General features: G+C 43.4%; 1 protein-coding gene across 1 annotated transcript in view; it reads right to left on the reverse strand.

Annotated features, from left to right (window-relative positions):
• Positions 1-540: 540 nt before the first annotated feature.
• CCDC170 (coiled-coil domain containing 170) overlaps positions 541-26659 on the reverse strand; it is a 112406-nt gene continuing 86287 nt past the window's right edge. Inside the window, exons 10-11 of the mRNA XM_066372988.1 lie at positions 3758-3994; positions 541-2013 (exon numbers count right to left, since the gene is read on the reverse strand). Coding sequence (XP_066229085.1) covers positions 1813-2013; positions 3758-3994 — 438 coding nt within the window. The 3' untranslated portion in view covers positions 541-1812. The remainder of the gene's footprint in view (positions 2014-3757; positions 3995-26659) is intronic.

Genomic DNA, 26659 nt, shown 5'->3' on the forward strand with positions numbered 1-26659 from the left:
ATTTCCTCTCTCCTGTAATTTCATTTTCTCCTAATATTTGGGTGTAACCTATTTCACCTCCCCCTGCTCTAATTAGACACTAATGCTTTTCTTCAGGGACAGAAAAAAAAAAAGGTTTCATATGCCAGAAATAAGATAATCGCCCAAAAGAGTCACATGTTTTTCTCTTGGAAGTTAAAAATATGACTTCCTGAATACTATCTGGAAAACAGAAATTTAAAAGGAAGGCAGAAAGTGAGAGGAATTCATAATAACATCCTGATTCCGAAAAAGTACGCTTCCTGTAAATGCGTTTGATAAACTAGCTAATAAAACTGTGTAGATGTCTTTGTCTTACAGGTTCCGTGTTCACTGCTTCACTTTTTCTTTTTTAATGATAGGGACAGAGAGAGACAGAGAGAGTGACAGATAGTGACAGACAGACAGGAAGGGAGAGAGATGAGAAGCATCAATTCTTTGTTGTGGCACCTTAGTTGTTCATTGATTGCTTTCTCATTATGTGCCTTGACGAGGGGGTGGGGGCTACAGCAGACCGAGTGACCCCCCTGCTCAAGCCAGTGACCTGGGATTCAAGCTGGTGAGCCTTGCTCAAACCAGATGAGCCCGTGCTCAAGCTGGCGAGCTTGGGGTTTCGAACCTGGGTCCCCTGCATCCCAGTCCAAAGCTCTATCCACTGTGCCACCGCCTAGTCAGGCTCACTGCTTCACTTTTAAAGTACTGAGATCAGCCCTGTTTAGACATAACAATTACCACCAAATGCAATTGGCAGCAACATTTTAAAATGGGTTAAGTTTCTTATAGGATCTCAGCCCATGCATATTTTCTCCAAACAATTAGGTGTAGTGCTATTTTAAAAAATCATGCAGCCTGACCAGGCGGTGGTGCAGTGGATAGAGCATCAGACTGGGATGCGGAGGACCAAGGTCCGAGACCCCGAGGTCGCCAGCTTGAGTGCTGGCTCATCTGGTTTGAGCAAGGCTCACCAGCTTGAGTCCAAGGTCGCCGGTTTGAGCAAGGGGTCACTCGGTCTGCTGTAGCCCCCAGTCACAGCACATATGAGAAAGCAATCAATGAACAACTAAAAGTGCCACAATGAAGAATTGATGCTTCTCATCTCTCTCCCTTCCTATCTGTCTGTCCCCATCTGTCCTCTCTGACTTTCTCTCTGTCTTTGTCAAAAAAAAAAAAAAGAAGAGGAAGAAGAAGTCATACAGGTTGCACTCAGAAATTTCAGTTACTTTTGGACTTCATTCTTGACTGGATCGCTGTGTTCCTTCCTTTATGCAGGCAATTTCCACCCGAAACACAGGGATCCCGGAGCAGCTGGAGGGCCGGCAAGCAGCAGAGAGGACACGACCGTCAACACAGTGAATGCGGTGTGCGTCCTGGTTCTGTAACCAACCAGCTGCCATCTTGGGTGGGTGACACCCTCTGAGCCCAAGAGAGGTTGTATAATATAAACATTACAGCTTCTCCATGTGGTTATTATGAGAATAAAAGGGGGAAAGTAAAGCCCCTGACTCATAATTGAGACCCACGAATGTTAATTTCCTACTGACATTCCTCATTCTAGATATGCAAGCTGGTGGAATTCTTCTGGGCCCCAAAGTGCTCGTGAGTGAAATCACAGGTGTTTTTAGCACCGAACATTTACCTTCCTCTGAGATTCTTTGTTGCCAATGATGGGTTCTTGCTCTATCACCAAAGCACACAATATTCAGCTACTGATCAAATTTCAAAGGTTTGGAGAATCTGTTAAATTGAGCACAGTGTCCCATCGCTTAGCGTCACATCCACCAAGAGAAACAGTGTTCAATGAAGAAGTTCCAAGTGACCTTGCAGGTGCCTATCTTGGCTGGTAGTCACATCTTTGGGGCAGGCACAGGTGACAAAGTGATGCTGATGGAAATGGATCAATCTTTCAAGACATTTGATGATTTCATAGTCAGGGAGAGCAAGGCTGGTCATGTTCAAGCCCAGCATCTGGGAGACCACCTCCCTAAAGTCCATCAGCTGGAATAACAAATGAAAACACATTAACTGAGAGGGCAAATGCTTCAACGACTGCCGAGTTGAATGCAACAATAACAAAAAAAAGCATGGAAAACCCAAGTGTGCATGAGGCAGGTAAGTTACTTACTCTCGTCAGTCTTATTCTCTCATTTATAAAATAAGACTAGCCGACTAAATTACCTCTAAAGTCCTTTCAAGCACCAACCTTCAAAAATTTGATACCACTTCTCTGATGGGCCAATCAATGTGGTACCGGCTACCAAGAATCCCAATTAAACACCACGAATGAGACTCTAACTTCAATAAAAATTTCATTTTCTCACTTCCAGGGTGGGAATAACCATAGACCTACCTCCTGGGGCTGCTCTGAAATTGGGATTAAATGATATGACAGCTGTACGTGTCCTCTGCATACTAGAAGTGCTTTACCAATGTTGCTGAGCACATGCCCAAGGGTGATAGAGCTTATACACTAGATAGAATGTTAGCTGGGCAATGAACCTCTCAAACTAAAGGAAGCACAAGTGACAGCAACTTATGAGCTGATAAAAACAGAGGTACTTCTAAATGATGTTCAACTGCATCAAACAGATCGCCACCTCACAGCCCGTAACAGGGGACATCACACACACACACATACACACACAATCGAGGTGGTGGGAACTGGAAACAATGGCTGAAATGAGCGTCGCGGCCTCGGAATTCCCGTAGCCTGTTGGGTGAGTCCAGGCTGAAGCAGAGCGGATGAATCCGGGGGTGTCTGGGCAGCACTGCGCGGCGGGTGCCTTCCGCGGCAGAAAGGGTGTGATCCGACCTGAAGGCAGGTATTACATCTGGAACCCCCTTCCAAACATTCCCACCCGGTGTTCATTTGCTTCCCAAACTTCTTCCTGTGCGGAGTCCAGTTTGGGATACATAACACTTCCTCCAGTCTTGTCTTCCTCATGAAAAAGTTATCCTCAAAGCTCCCCATCTTTTCGAATACGGCCAAAGCCCTTAACTCTAGAGTGGTTTTCTTCTGAGGACACCATCTCGACGGGTGGCGCTCCTCAGCTCTGCCTGACACGTGAGCAGAGGCAGCCGAAGAGAAAAAAAATATCCCAGGATCGGAGTCCACGCTAAAGCCCTCGAAGCATCAGAAAGGGAGAGAGATGAAAGCCAAAAAGCAACGGGGGTCAGGCTGCCCGGTCCATGCGCCTCTCTGCCTGACCCCTGATGTGCTCACAGATAGCCCTCTCTCTCATCCTGGTGACCAGCGTGCCAGTGAGTCCTGTTTTATGGTTTACATCTGCGTTTGGTCGGCCATCAGGTCTGGGTGCCACTGTCTGAGATTTGGGACTGTTTTCCGGCTACTGATCTCTGCTGGAGATAAGGTTTACCCTGACCTCCCGAGGCTGAGGCCCTGGTAACTGTTAGAAGATGTGGGATGACGCAACCTTTACAGGCAATTGGTGGACATAATAAAAAACCTCTCCACAACAAGAACCTGGCTTCTCACGGGCTTTCCATTGCTTTGACACGAATGTCTTTCTCTTTCCTACAATCTGTGCCCTGAGAAAGGGAATCACTTTTCTTAGCGGAGTAAATCATAATGGTTCTTCGAATGCCAAAAAAGATGTTAGGCGGCAGGCAGGGCCATTGAAATGATATAGAAAGCTCTATAAATTGTTTATGAAGAAATGTGTGAGTAATGAGCAAGCTTTTGAATTGTTCCATCTTTCCTAAGTACCGGGTTTCTACCCACCTGCTTTTCTCTCTTTTCTGCTCCTTCCAGAGATTTTCTGAGCGTCTTCATCTCGCTGGTTACCCCTTCGATCATGCTCCTGGCCCTTTCTTTCCCCTCCTTGGCCTCATGCTCCGCAGCGTCCAGCTCTGACCTGACAGACATTAGCTTTTTCTCAGCTTTCTCCTTCATCTTCTCCAGTCTGTCCCTGGATTTATTTAGGTCTTCAATGGTTTTGATCTGTTCCAAATTTTTTATCTAAGAGGACAAGAGAATGCTGATAATTTCTTTTGTATTTATTTAGGAAAACTGCATAAACAAGACAGAAGCCAATGGAATTCACTTAATAATTTTTTTATGAATAAAGAATGAAATCCATCCCAATTATATAGACTTTGACAAATTATGTGCTGGGTTCATATGTTTTAAGACAGTCATGCAGGGGGTTTTCGGGTTACGACTCAGTTCTGTTCCTTTGACAGTGATGTAACCCAAAGTTTGGTGTAAGTCGAAACACACCCTATCCCAAGTTACTTACCTATCCTCACATAGTTGTAAAATCATAATCTAGAACATAAAAACACAACTAAGCCACAGAAAAAGGAAAAGGACGTAAATATAGGAGACATGATAAGGGCCAAAAAGTCGCCAGAGCAACACAAACAGAACGCCCGCACTTTTAACAGTCCACAATGGCGTAGGTAAGCGTACTGGGGACGCCAACTCCTTCACTCATACCCCACATTACTGTGTATTCTTCTGCCACGCACAGCCAAACTAGTTTGCCCACGTAGTCCATAAGTACGACGCTAACGATGTAAGCCGAAACACTCATGTCTCAACTTTTTTAAGCTTTTATGGGAGTGTCATAAACTTCAAACATCGTATGCCAAGACTGTCATAACCCAAGGACCCCCTGTACTTTATAAACAACACATCTTAGTACCACTATTTGGAAAATCAATGAGATAAAACAATAGATAGGGCAATTCTGAGTTAAACATTAAAATAAAATCTGCTGGTACTTACGCACAGACTCTATGAACTCCCTAACCCAGGGGTCAGGAAACTTTTTGGTTGAGAGAGCCATGAACGCCACATATTTTAAAATGTAATTCCGTGAGAGCCATACAATGACCCGTGTACATTACGCATTAGCCAATAAAAATTTGGTGGTGTCCCGGAGGACAGCTGTGATTGGCTCCAGCCACCCGCAACCATGAACATGAGCCGTAGAAAATGAATGGATTGTAATACATGAGAACGTTTTATATTTTTAATGTTTTTTTTTTAAGATTTGTCTGTAAGCCACATGCAGCCATCAAAAGAGCCACATCTGGCTCATGAGCCATAGGTTCCTGACCCCTGCCCTAGGCAAAAGCAACTTGCACTTTTGCCCCTACCAATGGGACACTCTTGGTTCAGAGACATTAGGAAGAGCAAAATGTCTCCTCTGTTGGTGTTTCAACACAAAGAAGCCCCACCTAAGATTCCTTTGGCAAGTCTTCATCACTGTTGTGAGGAAAATCTACATCAGCAATTTTTCAGAACAAATGTCTTCTGACTTTACCAGTGAGGTGGGGAGCAGCAGACAGCCATAGTACCCTACCTCATGCAAGGGGGAAGGGGGCGTGCCTCTCTTTAAGAAGCTGACCTATGACCTTAAAGACAAAGCACAGAGCATCCTGGAGTGTGAGGCTCATTTTTATATCAGCTTAGTATTTAAAATTATACCATATCTTCTTACAAAAAGAACCTGAATACAAAGGAATGAAATTTTGATACTTACTACAGGGATGCACTTTGAAGGCATTATACTAAGTGAAGTGAGCCAAACACAGAAGGACAAATACTGTATAATTCCACTTACATGAGGCTCCTAGAATGGGCTAATTCATAGAGATATAATGTAGACGTTACCAGGAGCTGGGTGCATAAAGAGTTATTGCCTAATGGACAGACTTTCTGTTGAAGACAACAAAAAAGTTCTATAAATGGAGAGTGGTAATGGTTGCAGAGCATTGTGAATGTATACTTAATACCACTGAACTGTACACTTAAAATGGGGGATTTTATGTGATGTATATTTTACCACAATAAATAAAAAGAATTTAGGTACTTTTGCATAATTAGGCACATTTTTATTTTTCACTTAAACCCATGAAAAATAAACAGGAATGAAAATAAATAAGTAGGAATGAGCTGCCATTAATATCCACTGGGATAGCTATCATCAAAAAGATAGACAATAACAAGTGTCGGTGAGAACATGGAGAAACTGGAACCCTCGTGTACTACTGATCAGAATGTAAAATGGTGCAGCTGCTGTGCAAATCCGTTTGTCAGTTTTCAAAATGTTCAACACACCGTTAGCATACAACCCAGCAATTCCGCTCCTAGGTATATATAGGCAAGAGAATTGAAAACTTACGTCCACACAAAACCTGTACACAAATGTTCACAGTACATTCAAAATCACCAATGAAAACAGCCCAAACAGGCCCTGGCTGGCTGGCTCAGTGGTAGAGCATCGGCATGGCGTGCAGGAGTCCCGGGTTCGATTCCCAGCCAGGGCACACAGGAGAAGTGCCCATCTGCTTCTCTACCCCTCCCCCTCTCCTTCCTCTCTGTCTCTCTCTTCCCCTCCTGCAGCCAAGGCTCCATTGGAGCAAAGTTGGCCCGGGCACTGAGGATGGCTCTGTGGCCTCTGCCTCAGGCGCTAGAATGGCTCTGGTTGCAACAGAACGACGCCCCAGATGGGCAGAGCATCGCCCCCTGGTGGGCGTGCCGGGTGGATCCCGGTCAGGTGCATGCGGGAGTCTGTCTGACTGCCTCCCCGTTTCCAACTTCAGAAAAATACAAAAAAAAAAAAAAAAAAAAAGCCCAAATGTCCGTGAGCTGATAAACAGATAAATAAAATATGGCATATCCATACAATAGAATAGTACTCAGCCATAAAAAGGCATGAAGTACTGATTCATGCTACAATATGGATGAACCCCAAAGACATCATGCAACAGGAAAAAAGCCAGTAGTGAAAGATCACTTGCTGTATGATTCCTTTTATGGGAAAGGCCCAGAAGGAAAAGCCCGCAGCTGGTGGGAGGACAGAATGGGAAGTAACTGCTAACAGGTACAGGGTTTCTTTTGGGGGTGATGAAAACATTCCAAAATTAGATAGCAGTGATGTTTACACAACTCTGCGAATACACTAAAAGCCACTGAATTATGCATTTTAAAAGGGTGAGCTTTATGGTATGTGAATTGCATCTTGATGAAGCTGTTATTGGAAAGTGCATTTATAAAGGAGTCTTTAAAAAGCATCAAAATAAAATACTTTGAAACAAATACATAAGGGCATGCGGAATGAACAAACATAAAGTCCAAACAAAGATCTATAGAGCTCTGAAATTAGTCCTGAGCTTCCTAACAATTCAGACAGGCCGACAAGGCATAGTCTCAACAACAACAACAACAATCTGTTTTAATTTTGTAGAAAATCATTTTTAAATTATGCATGAAAGTAGTAAAATAAAAGAAACCATGTAATGAGTGTCTGCTGTCTTTTCCTTTCGTCCCCTCCCTTCTTTCCAGTGAAAGATGCTTCCCTGGCTCATCCACTCTCACCGTTGTCCCTAGGGCACAATCTGGGCACGGGGAGGGCCGTCAGGGAAGAAAACCTAAGGGACTAAATCAAGCTACAGGGTGAAGAGCTGAGAGACAAGTGGGGAGAAAGAGGAGCGCGTCCGCGGGAGCCCGGCTGCAGGGACCGCTTTCTGAAGAAACCTGGAACGCTGGGATAAATTGTGCAGTAGTGTGGGTATCGCGTAGCCAGGAAGTAAGAGAGACAAGAGAAATGAGGGGAAAATGTTTAAAAATTGCTATTCACGATAAATGAAATCCCTCTTTGTATTTCCTTTTCCTTTTCTTTTTCTCCTTTTTTTTTTAAAGTAACAATAATAAAGCTAACAGTTGTCATTTAGTTGCTGGACTGCTGACTATTTATTGAGACGGTTGTGACCTACGCAGACTCTATTTCAAAGCTACCATCAGAGATTCAAGTCTTTGTCTAGTCTCAGACTCAGAGTGCACCTTCACTGTGACTGTGTGTAAGAATTACTGCGTAAGAACACACATTAGCCTGATCTAAACTCTGAGGGTTCCTCCAATCCCACTAGAAAGTCAGAGGAATGGTATGCCTGTGTGTAAGAATTACTGCGTAGGAACACACATTAGCCTGATCTAAACTCTGAGGGTTCCTCCAATCCCACTAGAAAGTCAGAGGAATGGTATGCCTGTGTGTAAGAATTACTGCGTAGGAACACACATTAGCCTGATCTAAACTCTGAGGGTTCCTCCAATCCCACTAGAAAGTCAGAGGAATGGTAGCAACTACTCTAAGATGGAATGATGTGAAATAGGGAGAAGTGACTTGGGATCCGATATCCAGAGGGAAAATCATATTTATAACGTCCTTGGAACTTCACTAAACTGAGGAAGCCTCAGGCAAAGCCTGAACTGGAAACTTGTTTTTATCTACTGTAACGCACACAATTTAGGAAATTAAATTTCTTTCTTGGCAGAGAGGAGGTCAATGGAAGACATTCTTGGACAAATTCAAAAACTAAACTTGTTCCATGCAGATGAGAGGAAATACCTTGGGAAGCTGTCAGCTGCTATGGGACTTGCAGACCAGAAGGTATAAGGATAACTGATGTCACTTGGGAAATACTTAGGAAATGAAATGTCAACAACTGGGGGAAAGGGACTCCGAGTGATCTTTTTAGCCAATGAAATGGCACCAAGAGAGCAAGTACTTAAGACAAGGCAATGCCACCCACTATGTGCAGGTCCACAAAGACTGACCGTGGGGTGGGGATCACTCACAGATTCCACGTTATCAAAGCCCATATCTGAATATGAGCTGTATATTATCAGTATGTCAGAGTATCGTCTCTGTGTTGATTCCTGAATGTGACGATTATACTGTGGTCACAGAGAAGAAGCTCTTGTTGAGAGATACCTGGTAAGTATTTAGGGATGGAGTATCATGATGTCTGCAACTTACTCTCAAATGGTTCAGCAAAAATAAACAGCCCCCCTCCTGTTAGGCAAAACAAGCAATTGGTAAAATGTTAACAATTAGTACATGAATCATTGTGTAAAGAATAAAAGACTGGGCCCTGGCCAGTTGGCTCAGCAGTAGAGCATCAGCCTGGCGTGCGGGGGGACCTGGGTTCGATTCCCGGCCAGGGCACATGAGAGAGGTGCCCATTTGCTTCTCCACCCCCCCCCTTCCTCTCTGTCTCCCTCTCCCACCGCCCCCCCCCCACCCCCCGCAGCAGAGGCTCCATTGGAGCGGGGAATGGCCCGGGCGCTGGGGATGGCTCCTTGGCCTCGGCCCTGGGCACTGGAGTGGCTCTGGTCGCAGCAGGGAGATGCCCCGGAGGGGCAGAGCATCGCCCCCTGGTGGGCAGAGCGTCGCCCCTGGTGGGCGTGCCAGGTGGATCCCAGTCGGGCGCATGCGGGAGTCTGACTGTCTCTCCCCGTTTCCAGCTTCAGAAAAATACAAAAAAAAAAAAAAAAAAAAAAGAATAAAAGACTGTCCATTATATTGTTCTTGTAATTGTTCTATAGATTTTAAATTTTCAAAACAAAAAGTTGAGAAAGGGACATTTCTCATGCATGATCAATACATACAGGATATATGTATATTTATAAATTATTTAAACATCATCTCTAAATAATGTATTCTGCATATTATCAAACATTTTACAAACTGAGGACATTACATGGATAAAATAAGCATCCATTTTAAAACAAAGTCACTTCCCTTCACATGCAAACTCACGGCTACAGAAAAAATACATAGCCAAAAGGGAAGTTGCTTGGGTTGGTGTGTTGAATTCAAAATCTTGGATTAACAGAAGAGGAGATACATTCAGCCCTTCTGCTCAGAACTGAAAAACATTTACGGTGGGCTCTCTACCAAAGGCGACAGAACACAGCTCAGAGAGCTAAAAGCACATAAATCAAGTCTTAATGAGAATTTAGAGCCAAAAATTTTTGAAAAACATGAGACTTTATCATAATCCTGATGGCTGCCTGAATTCTTGTTTCAAGGAACAAGAGCAAGTAACAGAGCTCTGAGCCAAGTCACCAGGATGGAACTGGGAGCCAGCAGTGGTGTCCGGTGGTGACAAGGGACCCCCGCCTTCTAAAGCAAACCCAGAAAACAAGGTTCCTGGGAGCGGGGCAGGGCTACACTGGTTTTTCATCCTCCCAGGGGGGCATCTAAGATCCAGCCAGGCGTTCAGGGAGACACTGTGCCCCTAACGTTCTTTCAGAGACAGAAGGGACAGAAGTGGTCACAAACAAGATTGATGCGTCACCTGGACCTCCACGGGGACGGAGAAGGTTCCCAGTGGTGTCTGCTCCTTGAGGGAAAGAATTTCAAAGTCTGCTGAAGCATTTTCTCTTATTTTATAAGGGACAAAGGCCCTACACAGAAGGACTTAAAATCGGACGTGTTGTGTCTCCCAGAGGATCTAAATCAGGGGTCCTCAAACTACAGCCTGCAGGCCGCATGCGGCCCCCGAGGCCATTTATCCAGCCCCCGCCGCACTTCCAGAAGGGGCACCTCTTTCATTGGTGGTCAGTGAGAGGAGCATAGTTCCCATTGAAATACTGGTCAGTTTGTTGATTTAAATTTACTTGTTCTTTATTTTAAATATTATATTTGTTCCCGTTTTGGTTTTTTTACTTTAAAATAAGATATATGTAGTGTGTGTGCATAGGAATTTGTTCATAGTTTTTTTTATAGTCCGGCCCTCCAACGGTCTGAGGGACAGTGAATTGGCCCCCTGTGTAAAAAGTCTGGGGACCCCTGATCTAAATTCTCCACCTGGAGGGCTTTCCAGAGGCTGTACTGAAAACTCAGGGGCCGGGCACCACACACAGGCTCTCTGAGGGGGTGGGACAGCCAAGTGGGAGAGTTTCCCCATGGACCAAATACATGCTGTGCCCTTCCCAGAGAACCACAGGGATTCGACCAGGAGGACCCCGCAGCAGAAGCCGAGGGAAGGTGTGCAGCCTTGTAGTCCGCGCACTCCTCCACCCATTCTCCATCCACCCAGGATGTCCCTGCCCACAGGTTCTGCTTGGTGCACGCACTCAAAGAGAGCAGAGCTCAGAGCCATTCAAGGCCAATCAACGCATGTAATCAGAGCTGAGTTCAAGATGGTAGTTAGGGGGAAACAGTATTTTAAAAGGCTGTGCTGTGGGGGAGGGGGGATGCAATCGAGGCAACACTAGAATCTATGTAAACACAATAAATTAAATAAAATTTAAAAAATTAAAAATTAAAAAAAAATTTTTTTTAAAGGCTGCACTGGCTGGGTTGGAGAAAGTTCCAGAGTGGACAAGAAGCGTGGGAGCAGCTATCTTGTGTGGAGATTATCGGGAGCTGGCAAGAGGGAGAGATCTCTGCTGGTGGCTGAAGAGCGTTATTCCCTTCTGGCATTTCCTTGAGAGACAGCAATGGAGACAAAAACAGCTTCCCACTAGTTTTGGGTGGTCTGACTTTGCATTTTTGGCCACAGCTCCATACTAAGATGGGGCCACATAGCACAGGCTGGAAGCTGATAGCTCTCCACCAAGCATCTATTCTTCCTTTCTTTCATACTGCCCAGAGTAGAGACCCATTTCTCAGGCTGGCTTTTATCTAAGCGAGGTCCAGAAAGTAAGTTCTGGACAATGGAGACATAGGGAGTGCTCTATTATTGTCTCTGATATGTTGAGTCCCTCAGAAGATCCTGGAAAGTGGCAGAGAGGGTGTCCTTCGCTCCTCCTGGTGACGGGAGTGAGGTTAGAGTCCCAGCACCTAGCATGCAAGCATTTGGAGGCTATTTCCAGGATGGTGAAGCAGGAAGAGCCAGGGCTGCTGCTGACCATGGAGCAATCCCACTAAGTGTGAACTGTTTTCATCTGTGCTGCTTCTCAGTGAGAAAGGGAAAAAATCTCTCTCCTGTCCAAGCCACTGTTATTATTATGGGGGGGGGGGGGAGCATAAATATATTCAGCTGAAATTAGTCATAATCGATGTAGATTATAAAGCAAATGGTGTTAAATAAGTTACACAAAGCATTTTCCAGATACTCTGGAGTCCTGCCAGATGACGTTAGTGCCTACATCTGCCCTTGTGCATCAGGCTGTGTCTGTGCCAGCTAGTGGCACTACTTTAATTACCCTACGTAAAGCAGAAAAGAGCAGTGGTAGAATCAATGCATAAATAACGTGTTCGTGCCAAGTGAAGGTCAGACCGTGTCACGGTGTATGTACAAACAAAGTGTCTGCAGGAATAAAATAGAGCTCGTGGTAGGACAACTGCTCCGCCCTGAGGCAACATACACTATAGGTAGGCCCGACTCCAGAGAACCAGAACCTTCAGCAGTGGGTACCGCACATTCACATCAATGGTGGTTTTAGTAAATTAACGTAATGTAGCTTACTGAATTAACATTGCTAATTTTTAAATCTGATTTTTATCCTTTGTTTTGATTTCTAAATTGGCTTGGATTTCATAATAGTAAAAATGTCATAAGATTATGAAATTTCCATATGGTGTTAAGTTTGTACATATGTAAGTAATATTATAATAAAATTATTGCAACTGAACACAAAGAAGGAAAATCTATGGAAGGATATTTTTCTTGCAAAAAGGGATTTCTACAATATTTACGTTTTCCTGACAACTTAAAATTTAATAGTTCATCCAGAAAGGTCTACTTATTCCTGGTCTAGAATCAGGGTGAAAATTTACTGCATGGGTCTTAAAAATGGAGATTTCAATAACTTAGAAGTCAAGGTCTTCAACCACAGTTTTCTAGCAAACATGTAAATGCATACAAAAACTTGCACACAGATGTTCTCAATGGCCTTATTCATAATAGCCAAAAAGCAGAAACAATCCAAATGTCCATCAAATGCTAACGAATAAACAAAGTGGTATATCCACACAATGAAATATATTCAGTCATAAAAAGCAACTGTGATGGTTCATTTCTGTGTCAATTTGGCCGGACCACAGTGCTTATATATTTGTTCATTTTTATGGACACTTCCATGAAGGTGTTTTGGGGTGAGATTAATATTTAAATTAGTGGATTTCACCAAAAGCAGATTGCCCTTCCACAATGTGGGTGGGCTTCATCCAATCAGTTGAAGGTCTGAATCAAACAAAATACTGACTTACCCTGAGCAAGAGGGAATTCTGCCAGCAGACTGACTTTGAACTTGAACTGCCACATTGACTCTTCCTGAGTCTCTCTCTCTCTGTTATGCATATACACACACACACATACACTCACACACACACACACACACACACACACACACACACACACAATCACATTAGTTCTGTTCCTCTGGAGAACAATGACTCATACAGGCATGAAGTATTGATTACAACATAGGTGACCCTTTAAAATATACTAAGAAGAAGAAAGATTGTATGATTACATTCATAGAAAATGTCCAGAATAAGCCCTGGCTGGATAACCCAGCTGGTTAGAGCATCGTCCCGAAGCACACAGGTTGCTGGTTCAATCCCTTATCAGAGCACATACAGGAACACATTGATCTTCCTGTCTCTCTCTCTCTCCCTTCCTCTCTCTTTACAAGTCAATGAAATAAACATTAAAAGTAATTTTTTCAGCGGTAGAGCGTCGGCCTAGCGTGCGGAGGACCCGGGTTCGATTCCCGGCCAGGGCACATAGGAGAAGCGCCCATTTGCTTCTCCACCCCTCCGCCGCGCTTTCCTCTCTGTCTCTCTCTTCCCCTCCCGCAGCCGAGGCTCCATTGGAGCAAAGATGGCCCGGGCACTGGGGATGGCTCTGTGGCCTCTGCCCCAGGCGCTAGAGTGGCTCTGGTCGCAACATGGTGACGCCCAGGATGGGCAGAGCATCGCCCCCTGGTGGGCAGAGCGTCGCCCCCTGGTGGGCGTGCCGGGTGGATCCCGGTCGGGCGCATGCGGGAGTCTGTCTGACTGTCTCTCCCTGTTTCCAGCTTCAGAAAAATGAAAAAAAAAAGTAATTTTTTTCAATGAAATGTACAGAATAGGCAAATGCATAGAGACAGAAAGTAGAACAGTGGCTCCCAGAGGGTGTGGAAGGGGCAAGTAGGGGTGACTGCTGAGGAGTATGAAATTTCTTTGTGGTGGGGGGAGGTGAAGGGAATGTCCTAGAATTAGGGAATAAAAATAGCTGCTCAACCTTGTAAATATACTGAAAACTACTGAATCGCGTCCTTTAAAAGAATGAATTTTATGGCATGTGAATTACATCTCAATTTTTTAATAAACAACACAGAAATGTAGTCCAGGTTATTATTTTTCATTGACCCTTCATAAATAGTAAAATTAATTTCTAATTAATTCTTAATTAGTAACTGTACTGAGTTCAATAGTGCTCCCCAAAAGATATGTCTACCCAGAACCTCAGAACGTGACCTTATTCGGAATAAGGACTTTTTTTTTTTTTGTATTTTTCTGAAGCTGGAAACGGGGAGGCAGTCAGACAGACTGCCTCATGCACCCAACTGGGATCCACCTGGCACGCCCACCAGGGGGCGACGCTCTGCCCATCTGGGGCGTAGCTCTGTTGTGACCAGAGCCATCTAGCGCCTGAGGCAGAGGCCATGGAGCCATCCCCAGTGCCCAGACCATCTTTGCTCCAATGGAGCCTTGGCTGTGGGAGGCGAAGAGAGAGATGGAGAGGAAGGAGAGGGGGAGGGGTGGAGAAGCAGATGGGCGCCTCTCCTGTGTGCCCTGGCCGGGAATTGAACCCGGGACTTCCGAACGCCAGGCTGACGCTCTGCCACTGAGCCAACCGGCCAGGGCCGGAATAAGGGCTTTTGCAGGTATAATTAAAGTAAGAATCTCACGATGAGATCAGGCTGGATTGGGGGGGGAGGGCTAAATCCAATGATGGGTTACCCTTGTAAGAGACAGAGAAGAAAAGACAGATACATGGGGTGAAGGTCAGGTGAAGGTCAGGTGAAGGTAGAGGCAGAGACTGGTATTACACAGCTGCACGCCAAGGACAGCCCACAGCCACCAGGAAGCAGGGGACAGGCAGGGGACAGATTTCCCTTCCCCTTGACCCTCCAGAAGGAGTCAACCCTGGCAACACTTTGACTTCACACTTCTAGCCTCCAGCATCGCTGGAGAATAAATCCCTAATGGCTTAGGCCACTCAGGCGTGGTCCTGGGTTACAGCAGCCTTAGGACACTAACACAGGAAGGCCACTGTACTAAATTCCTAATGGCTTAGGCCACTCAGGCGTGGTCCTGGGCTACAGCAGCCTTAGGACACTAACACAGGAAGGCCACTGTGCTATTGATCGCAGTCTCATTCTGAAGAAACAGCATTTCCTCAGACCTCCTCTTCCTCCTTATTCTCATTCCTGGCATTTTACTCTGCTGCTTAAATTTCTCCAGTGGCTCCCCTAGACCCAAAGGACAAGCCCAAGTGCCATCGTGACACATGTGGCACTGTGTGGTCTGGCCCCTGGCCCCTGCTCAGCTTCTCCCAGGATCCTGTGACTCCCAACAGTTATCACTGTGCCCTTAGCAGCCAATCAGAGCCTCTGTTCACCTGCTTACTTCATTGAATTATCACTCGTCATCAATAATCTTCTCCAACCCACTGTCACATCTCAGTTACTTCCATTTCAGCGCCACAATCTTTGCCATATCCAACATACCATCCATATTGACCTCTTTTAACTCAGCCAGCTCTTTAACTTAAATTTATTTTTATAGGGACTCTTATACAATTGCAATAGGATTGGCCACAAATGGGAAATAACAATAAGGTGAACGTTGTATAATGTGAACAAAACATCATTATTAGGTACTATTGCTTGTACTCAGCACTGAACTTAAGGCTTACTCCTTGTTTAAAGAGCAGACTAGCAAGTATCCTAGAGGTATAAAGACATAATAACCTCTCCTCAAGACTTTTCTCCTTGATGGTGAAAGAAATTTTAAAAAAATTCGGACGTCAGAGTAATGGCGGGGTAGGAAGCGATACCGATAAATCTCCCCCAAAACTCAACAAGATCTTCAACCAGAAACAGAAAAACCTATACTTGGAGCTTCCAGATGCTTCGCAATACACCCAAAGGTATGATTGAGTGAAAAATTGGCTAAATATATAACCAAACCCCGAAGGAAATAGGGAGTAAGAAATGCTCCGCCTTCCTCACTAACCTAAACAGGGCGGCTTTCTCTGGTAACTGTGAATATAGAAACTGAGGCGGGCAAAGGGGGTGAATACATCCAGGCCGCAAAACAAACGGCCGAACCAGGCTGTGGCACGGAGATCCAAGCCAAGGAAAATCTGATCCTGTGGCAACCCGGGCAATACAAGCTAACACTCGCGCCAAACCCAAACAAAGAAAGACAAGCGGCGCGGCCATTTTACCCGGTCTCCTGGCTGGTGCGCAGTTAGTGGGCGAGAGATTTCTTCCTAGGCCCCGGGAGTCAGTGCCCGTGTTGCCTCACGGAGAGGCAGGGTCAGAGGCCTTTCTGTGGGCCGAGGGCAGAGTCTCTGGGCAGCCCCAGCGCCCTGGAAAAGCCACACACGGGAGGGAGTGAGAACTAATTCCAACGGTAGAGATTTTCCGTGCCGGAGGGTGTTTCACTCAGAGGGAAAGCGGCCGGCCTCATATCCTGGTTTGTGCGCGCAGATAAGGAGTGAGCGATTCCTCCGAGTGCCTCGGCAGTGCGCGCCCGTGTTATCGCACAGAGGGGCAGAGTCAGGGGCCTTTGTGTGGGCCAAAGCGGAATCTCGGGCCGCCCCAGCGCCTTGCAAAAGCCGCGCATGGGGACGGAGCGAGACTCAATTCCAACGCTGCAACTTTTCCCTGCGGTTGGGGGTTTCACTCAGAGCGTGAGACTGCTGGCCGGATATCCTGGTCTGCGCGCGCAGCCAGTGAGTGAGAGTTTCCTCCAAGCGCCCCGGAAGTGGGCACCCGCTTGTGTTACCGGACAGAGTGGCAGAGCCAGAGGTCTTTGAATGGCCGGAAAGCCCGCCTGATTATGCTAGCAGCTCTGACTGACTGAGCCTTACCCAGAGCCCTGTGCTGAGTGGAAATAGAGTGGGGAGTTGCCAGCTCTTTGAGCCTCTTACTATCCAGGCAGAGGCAGCAGCAACCCCATAGCTGGATTATCAGGCTACTAATTGAGGAAGGAAAGACTAGGAGAAAGGCTCTAGGAACACAGACTCTCTCACTGTCGGAGCCTATAAATGCTAATAGCCTAGACTGCCAACGAGACTAAAGCACAATACATGACATTGCCATAGAGACTTATCAACTGAAAACCTCCACCTGAGCGTGGCAAAGGGGCAAAACCCGGGGTACAGAGTCACCGACCAGGAAGAGGGAGAGAAAAGAAAAAGCAAGAAGATAACCTCTCAAAATCAAGAATAATCTGCAGACTTTATAACCTATCCCATTTTATTATATTTGTTCGTTTGTTTCTCTTATCTTCATTCTTGATACTTTTTTTTTCCTCCTCCAATTTGGCCGATTAACTCTCTGCCGGTCTTACTCTCTCCTCTCCTTGAACTACACTACCCATAAGTGTTACATCTCCCATTATCTTTTCTCTTCTCTTCCTTTCTCTCTATGAGGGTTGCACTCCAAAACCCTTAACTCTCTCTCTCTCTCTCCTTTCTTTTTTCTTCTTTTAGTGGTTCCCTCTTTTTTTTTTCTCTCTCTCTCTCTTTCTTTTCTCCCTCTATATTAGTTTCTTCCTTTCTCCTTTACATCTCCTCTCACTCAAACCTCAATAACAAATAAATTATCTTATCTGGGACTCAAACTTATGTTTCTGGCATTCTGGGGGGTTTTTACTTCACCTTTTTAACTCACTAGCAGTGCTCCCATCCCTGGCTCTCCATATTATCTAGTTCTTGTTCCACTAAATACAATAGTAATTTTTTTATTTGTCCCCCCATTTTTCCGTTTTCCTCTTAATCCTCTCATCATAACTCTTAGACAACCAACACCTAAAAGCAAATCATTTTATTCTTGACCCAAATTTTTTCCTTATTTGCTTTTTGTGGGTCCATACGCTCTTTTTTTTTTTTTTTCTTCTTTTTTCTTTTTTTTTTTTTGTTTGCCCCTTTATTACTTTTCCCCAATTCAGGCCCTCCATCACAGGCATTGTTTGTTATAATTCACAGTCCACCACAAGATTTTATCAAGAAAGAGGGGAGAGGAGAGGAGAGGAAAAAAGGAGGGGGGGAATAATTTCTTTTTTTTTTTTTTAATTTTTATTTTATTTTATTTTTCTTTATTTCATTATTAATTTTTTTTTTAAAAAAACAACTTTTTTCGATTTTTTTTAATTATTTTTTTAAACTTTTTATTCTTTATTAAATCTCATTAATACTATCAACAAAACCACCCTCAGATGCCATTAAGGAAGAGAAAATCGAATATCATGGATACAAAAGAAAGAGAGGTAACACAGCTAGATGAGGAAAAATCTATGGAGAAAAAATTTAATATATTGGAAACCTTGGAGCTAAATGACAGAGAATTCAAGATAGAAATCCTAAAAATCCTCTGAGATATACAAGAAAACACAGAAAGGCAATTTAGGGAGCTCAGAAAACAACTCAATGAACACAAAGAATATATGTCCAAGGAAATTGAAACTATAAAAACAAATCAAACAGAGATGAAAAACTCAATTCACGAGCTGAAAAACGAAGTAACAAGCTTAGCTAATAGAACAGGTCAGATAGAAGAGAGGATTAGTGAAATAGAAGACAAGCAACTTGAGGCACAACAGAGAGAAGAAGAAAGAGACTCAAAAATTAAAAAAAATGAGATAGCCCTACAAGAATTATCTGACTCCATCAAAAAGAATAACATAAGAATAATAGGTATATCAGAGGGAGAAGAGAGAGAAAATGGAATGGAGAACATACTCAAACAAATAATAGATGAGAACTTCCCAAGCCTGTGGAAAGAACTAAAGCCTCAAGTTCAAGAAGCAAACAGAACTCCAAGTTTTCTTAACCCCAACAAACCTACTCCAAGGCATATCATAATGAAATTGACACAAACCAACAGCAAAGAAATAATTCTCAAGGCAGCCAGGGAAAAGAAGAATACAACATATAAAGGAAGGCCCATTAGATTATCATCAGATTTCTCAGCAGAAACTCTACAAGCTAGAAGAGAATGGACCCCAATATTTAAAGTCCTGAAAGAGAGGAACTTTCAGCCACGAATACTATACCCATCAAAGCTATCCTTCAAATATGAAGGAGAAATAAAAACATTCACAGATACAGAAAAGATGAGGGAATTTATCATCAGAAAACCCCCACTCCAGGAATTACTAAAGGGGGTTCTCCAATCAGATACAAAGAACAAAAAAAAACAGAGCCACAAGTAAAAGCTCCAAGAAGAACACAATAAAACCAAATTTAAACTGTGACAACAACAAAAAGAAAGAGGGGGAGAAGATGGAGATTAACAGTAGCAAAGGACGATGGAGTGCAAAAGTACTCACAAAATAGTTCGCTACAATGAACAGGGTAGGGACCCTTTTCATTATTCAAAGGTAACCACCATTGAAAAAACCACCACAGAAGCACATGAGATAAAAAAGATAGCAACAGTGGAAAGATGTATGGAATACAACCAAATAAAAACAAAAGATAGAAAAACAAAAGAGAAGGATCAAACAAGACACAAAACTAACAGAAAGCAAGATATAAAATGGCAATAGGGAACCCACAAGTATCAATAATTACACTAAATGTAAACGAATTAAACTCACCAATAAAAAGGCACAGAGTAGCAGAATGGATTAAAAAAGAAAATCCAACTGTATGCTGCTTACAGGAAACTCATCTAAGTAACAAGGATAAAAACAAATTCAAAGTGAAAGGCTGGAAAACAATACTCCAAGCAAATAACATCCAAAAAAAAGCAGGTGTAGCAATACTCATATCGGATAATGCTGACTACAAGACAGGAAAAGTACTCAGAGACAAAAATGGCCATTTCATAATGGCTAAGGGGACACTGAATCAAGAAGACATAACAATTCTTAATATATATGCACCAAACCAAGGAGCACCAAAATATATAAGACAGCTACTTATTGATCTTAAAACAAAAACTGACAAAAACACAATCATACTTGGAGACCTCAATACACCGCTGACGGCTCTAGATCGGTCATCCAAACAGAGAATCAACAAAGACATAGTGGCCTTAAACAAAACACTAGAGCACCTGGATATGCTAGACATCTACTGGACATTTCATCCCAAAGTAACTGAGTATACATTTTTCTCCAGTGTACATGGATCATTCTCAAGAATTGACCATATGTTGGGCCACAAAAACAACATCAGCAAATTCAGAAAAATTGAAGTTATACCAAGCATATTTTCTGATCATAAAGCCTTGAAACTAGAATTCAACTGCAAAAAAGAGGAAAAAAATCCCACAAAAATGTGGAAACTAAACAACATACTTTTAAAAAATGAATGGGTCAAAGAAGAAATAAGTGCAGAGATCAAAAGATATATACAGACTAATGAAAATGACAATACGACATATCAGAATCTATGGGATGCAGCAAAAGCAGTGATAAGAGGGAAGTTCATATCACTTCAGGCATATATGAACAAACAAGAGAGAGCCCAAGTGAACCACTTAACTTCCCACCTTAAGGAACTAGAAAAAGAAGAACAAAGACAACCCAAAACCAGCCGAAGAAAGGAGATAATAAAAATCAGAGCAGAAATAAATGAATTAGAGAACAGAAAAACTATAGAAAAAATTAATAGAACAAGGAGCTGGTTCTTTGAAAAGATCAACAAAATTGACAAACCCTTGGCAAGACTTACCAAGGAAAAAAGAGAAAGAACTCATATAAACAAAATCCAAAATGAAAGAGGAGAAATCACCACGGACACCGTAGATATACAAAGAATTATTGTAGAATACTATGAAAAACTTTATGCCACTAAATTCAACAACCTAGAAGAAATGGATAAATTCCTAGAAAAATACAACCTTCCTAGACTGAGTCAAGAAGAAGCAGAAAGCCTAAACAGACCTATCAGTAGAGAAGAAATAGAAAAAACCATTAAAAACCTCCCCAAAAATAAAAGTCCAGGCCCTGACGGCTATACCAGCGAATTTTATCAAACATTCAAAGAAGACTTGGTTCCTATTCTACTCAAAGTCTTCCAAAAAATTGAAGAAGAAGCAATACTTCCAAACACATTTTACGAAGCCAACATAACCCTCATACCAAAACCAGGCAAGGATGGCACAAAAAAAGAAAACTACAGACCAATATCTCTAATGAATACAGATGCTAAAATACTAAACAAAATACTAGCAAATCGAATACAACAACATATTAAAAAAATAATACATCATGATCAAGTGGGATTCATCCCAGAATCTCAAGGATGGTTCAACATACGTAAAACGGTTAATGTAATACACCATATCAACAAAACAAAGAACAAAAACCACATGATCTTATCAATAGACGCAGAAAAGGCTTTCGATAAAATACAACACAATTTTATGTTTAAGACTCTCAACAAAATGGGTATAGAAGGAAAATATCTCAACATGATAAAGGCCATATATGATAAACCATCAGCTAACATCATATTAAATGGCACTAAACTGAAGGCTTTCCCCCTTAAATCAGGAACAAGACAGGGTTGTCCACTCTCTCCACTCTTATTTAATGTGGTACTAGAGGTTCTAGCCAGAGCAATCAGACAAGACAAAGAAATAAAAGGCATCCATATCGGAAAAGAAGAAGTAAAGGTATCACTTTTTGCAGATGATATGATACTATACATCGAAAACCCCAAAGAATCCACAAAAAGACTACTAGAAACAATAAGCCAATACAGTAAGGTCGCAGGATACAAAATTAACATACAGAAGTCAATAGCCTTTCTATATGCCAACAATGAAACAACTGAGAAGGAACTCAAAAGAACAATCCCCTTCACGATTGCAACAAAAAAAATAAAATACTTAGGAATAAACATAACAAAGAATGTAAAGGACTTATATAATGAAAATTATAAACCATTGTTAAGGGAAATCGAAAAAGATATAATGAGATGGAAGAATATACCTTGTTCTTGGCTAGGAAGAATAAATATAATCAAGATGGCTATATTACCCAAAGCAATATACAAATTTAATGCAATTCCCATCAAACTTCCAATGACATTTTTTAAAGAAATAGAGCAAAAAATCATCAGATTTATATGGAACTATAAAAAACCCCGAATAGCCAAAGCAATCCTAAAGAAAAAGAATGAAGCTGGGGGCATTTCAATACCTGACTTCAAACTCTATTATAGGGCCACGACAATCAAAACAGCATGGTATTGGCAGAAAAATAGACACTCAGACCAATGGAACAGAATAGAAAGTCCAGAAATAAAACCACATATATATAGTCAAATAATTTTTGATAAAGGGGCCAACAACACACAATGGAGAAAAGAAAGCCTCTTCAATAAATGGTGCTGGGAAAACTGGAAAGCCACATGCAAAAGAATGAAACTGGACTACAGTCTCTCCCCCTGTACAAAAATTAACTCAAAATGGATCAAAGATCTAAACATAAGACCTGAAACAATTAAGTACATAGAAGAAGACATAGGTACTCAACTCAGGGACCTGGGTTTTAAAGAGCATTTTATGAATTTGACTCCAATGGCAAGAGAAGTGAAGGCAAAAATTAATGAATGGGACTACATCAGACTAAGAAGTTTTTGCTCAGCAAGAGAAACTGATAACAAAATAAACAGAAAGCCAACTAAATGGGAAATGATTTTTTCAAACAACAGCTCAGATAAGGGCCTAATATCCAAAATATACAAAGAACTCATAAAACTCAACAACAAACAAACGAACAATCCAATAAAAAAATGGGAAGAGGATATGAATAGACACTTCTCCCAGGAAGAAATACAAATGGCCAACAGATATATGAAAAGATGCTCATCTTCTTTAGCTATTAGAGAAATGCAAATCAAAACGGCAATGAGATACCACCTCACACCTGTTCGATTAGCTGTTATTAGCAAGTCAGGTAACAGCAAATGTTGGAGAGGCTGTGGAGAAAAAGGAACCCTCATCCACTGTTGGTGGGAATGTAAAGTAGTACAACCATTATGGAAGAAAGTATGGTGGTTCCTCAAAAAACTGAAAATAGAACTACCTTATGACCCAGCAATCCCTCTACTGGGTATATATCCCAAAAACTCAGAAACATTGATACGTAAAGACACATGCAGCCCCATGTTTATTGCAGCATTGTTCACAGTGGCCAGGACATGGAAACAACCAAAAAGCCCATCAATAGATGACTGGATAAAGAAGATGTGGCACATATACACTATGGAATACTACTCAGCCATAAGAAATGATGACATCGGAACATTTACAGCAAAATGGTGGGATCTTGATAACATGATACGAAGCGAAATAAGTAAATCAGAAAAAAACAGGAACTGTATTATTCCATACGTAGGTGGGACATAATAGTGAAACTAAGAGACATTTATAAGAGTGTGGTGGTTACGGGGGGGGGAGGGGGGAATGGGAGAGGGATAGGGGGTGGGGAGGGGCACAAAGAAAACAAGATAGAAGGTGACAGAGGACAATCTGACTTTGGGTGGTGGGTATGCAACATAATTGAACGACAAGATAACCTGGACTTGTTATCTTTGAATATATGTATCCTGATTTATTGATGTCACCCCATTAAAAAAATAAAATTATATATATAAAAAAAAAAAAAAATTCAAGGGAACCCATTTCACTTCAGGACAGAACATTAGCTAATGCCCTGTCGTTAGCACCTAGAAACATTTTGTATGCCACCAGATACATGCCTGCCCCTGAAGCACCGCCTCACGCTGCTGATGCCAGAGCTGGAAATTCTTAAACCAGGCACTCTGGCTAGAACCGCATGTCCCATAATCACGTCATCCAAAGAGCAAAGCTGAATTATAAGAATTGGGCTTGCCTGTGGAAAGGTTCAGTGGAAAGACGGCTTATAAATAATCATAATAATCCAGGCAAGCAGAGGTGAGACCCAAGGCAGAAGTCACCGGGACCGAACAGGACACATTCCATAGACTCAGGACATGTTTCTACCCGTTCCCTGCTACAGAACTGCGGGCTCCTCTCACCCCAGCACCATTTCTGGTTCCCAGGGTTGTCTTGGCCCAGGGGTGCTGTAGTCCCCTCAATATGTGCCACCTGGAAGCCCCCCACTGCAGAGCCTCCCTGCATTGGGCTCACACACTGCCGTGCCCCAGGAGCTGCCCCACTCCCGAGGTTGCTCCTCATTCACTCCCGCCCACTGCGGGCCAGACACTGTTCCTCGTGTCACAGATCAGGAACCTCTCGCTCTGCTACGACCACCGCTGCTGCTGGACTTGGGTCCGACACGCTCGTTCCTGCAGGCCCGTTTCCCAAAGGCGAGGCCAATCCCTGGAGAGGCCAGGGACTCCGAAGCATGCCAAGTCTGTGGGGTCCCTTGTTCTGTGGGAACATCTGCCCATCTGGAAGGAGTAGTGGAGGGGCTCGGGTACATCTTGTCAACCTTTCGGGGATGGGACACGAGAGTCAGAGCCTGGCTCCTGCCTCCGGTGGAATCCTTAATAAATCATTCCTACTTTGGACTCAATTTCTGAAAGGCTGTGCCTTAAAAGTGAGGAAAATGGGAGGGCACGGTAGGGGGGGGGGGTACTCTCACCCTACTGTGTTAACTTTATTTCAGGTCAAAATATTAAAGCTTACATCTGGATTAAGATGATCCCGAGCTATGAGGTTAAAATGCCAACTGGAATCTGGGAGAAGAAAATAAAACTTCTCCCTCAAGGAAGGTAACATCATCTTAAACTTCAAATAACTTCAACAAGAATAATTATTCAGTCTCCAAATATTTGGAAATTTAGAAATGTATTTCTAAATAATCTGTGTATCAAAAAAATATAATAATGAAAATTAGAAAATATTGTAAATTAGATCACAGCCAAGCTCTTACGTATCGAAATTTTGGGGGTGTAGCTAAAGTAATACTTAGAGGAAAACTCACAACTATATAACACATGTATTAGAAAAGGCGGAAGCCTAAAAATTAATGACCTGGTGTACATCTCAGAAATATAGAAAAGAAATAGCCAAATAAACCAAAAATGAAATAGAAAGAAAGCAAATAATAAAGAGAAGAGAAAAATTTGACGAAATAGAACACAAACCCATGATTCATTTTCAAAGGTCTGTATTACACTTGGGCTACAATGGTGATTTTCTTTTTTTGTTCCAGAACCTTCCCCCACTACAAGCTGTGTGTCTTACCACTGGCCTCCTTTCTTTCGTTTTCCTTCTGTTCTTTGGCAGCATTTAGGGGGCCCCTATTCTCTCTCTCACAAAGCAGTGCCCCATGGCCCCATGAGCAGGAAAGCCAGCGGGGGAGGTGTGCGTCCTGCCAGGAGGTGAGAACGCCTCCCCTCCCCCGTCCTCCAGGTCAGCAGCAGCCGGTGCAGAGTCCTAGCCCGACAGCTTTGAGATCAGCTGTGTTGTCCTTTGGAAATAAGAAACCAACTCCCGCCGCCATCATCCCAGACTGTGAGAGCAGATGGTATTTTGCAGCTAACCGTATTTCCTCTGGTTTAAAAATGTCTTGTCATTCATCTAGTGCTCAGTCTTTCAAGGAGTCTTCTCTCCCTTCCTTCTTCCCGAGATGGTGTCTGGGTGGAAGAAAATCCTTGTGCTGTTTGGAGAGGTGATCCTGGCCCTTATGCAGACTGAATCTGTCCTGTGTCTGGTATCCTACTGGTGAAATGTATGAGGGTTCACTGATCTAGGTCAAGGCCTGGGCATTGGCCTTGGCTAATCAAGGCTTGGCTGTAACTGCCAGTGGGCCATGCTCAGGAGATCTGCCCAGTGCCCCTGATGCTGGGTCACTCTGTCCCAACCCCACCTGCCCTCAAAACGAGCTCTCCGGCCTGCAGCCTGTGTCTTTCCCTTATCTCCGCATCCACCTCCAGTGCCAATGGAACTTCCGGCCCCTGGGGACCAGGGGACTAGGAACCAGGGTGCAGCCCAGGCCCCGGCCTCAGCTCCCCCTTCAGGCCAGCTGGGGGTGGGGGCAGCTGCCTGCAGACTTTGAGGACTCGACCCCCACCCCAGTTCACAAACACCGCAAAGGTGAGTCTCACGGTCTGAGGGGGTGTGTTAAGGATCTCCGCTCCGTGGCACACCAGCTGACGCTTTCCCTCTCTTCATCCTCCCCTTGTGTTCAAACAGCTCCCTTGTCCTGGGCCACATCTGCCCTCGGGACAATAAGCATCAACTTAGAAGGGCCTCGGGGCATGGGGAGAGCTGACTTACACGGTGGGAAATATCTTCTACAATCTTGTCCCCACTCCACGTGTTCAAGGGCTGACCTAGTTCCAGATTCCTGTCCCTTGGGTTTGTTTCCGGATCTGGCAGCATTCCCCAAGTCTGTCTCAGGGCCCTTGTCTGCAGAGCCAGGACATGACTGTCCTCTGTGTTGGTGACATACAAATAATGGCATTTAAAATATGATATGTGCATATGAAGTTCCACGTTAATGCATCTAAATATTTTGACTAAATCCTTGTGAGCTTTAATTCCTTGCTTCTCTATATTCACTGGAAGTTGGACACCTCAAATCAGGAAGCGCGTTGTGTCAAACCGTCTACCCTCCTCACTACTTGATATAACTCAGCACCCAGAGAACATCACACCTGGTTCCTGCCTGACTCCTCTCGGTGAACAGTGTGTTCTGTTCTCATT

The sequence above is a fragment of the Saccopteryx leptura genome, chromosome 3 (genome assembly GCF_036850995.1).
Source record: "Saccopteryx leptura isolate mSacLep1 chromosome 3, mSacLep1_pri_phased_curated, whole genome shotgun sequence".
NCBI classification, from domain to species: domain Eukaryota; kingdom Metazoa; phylum Chordata; class Mammalia; order Chiroptera; family Emballonuridae; genus Saccopteryx; species Saccopteryx leptura.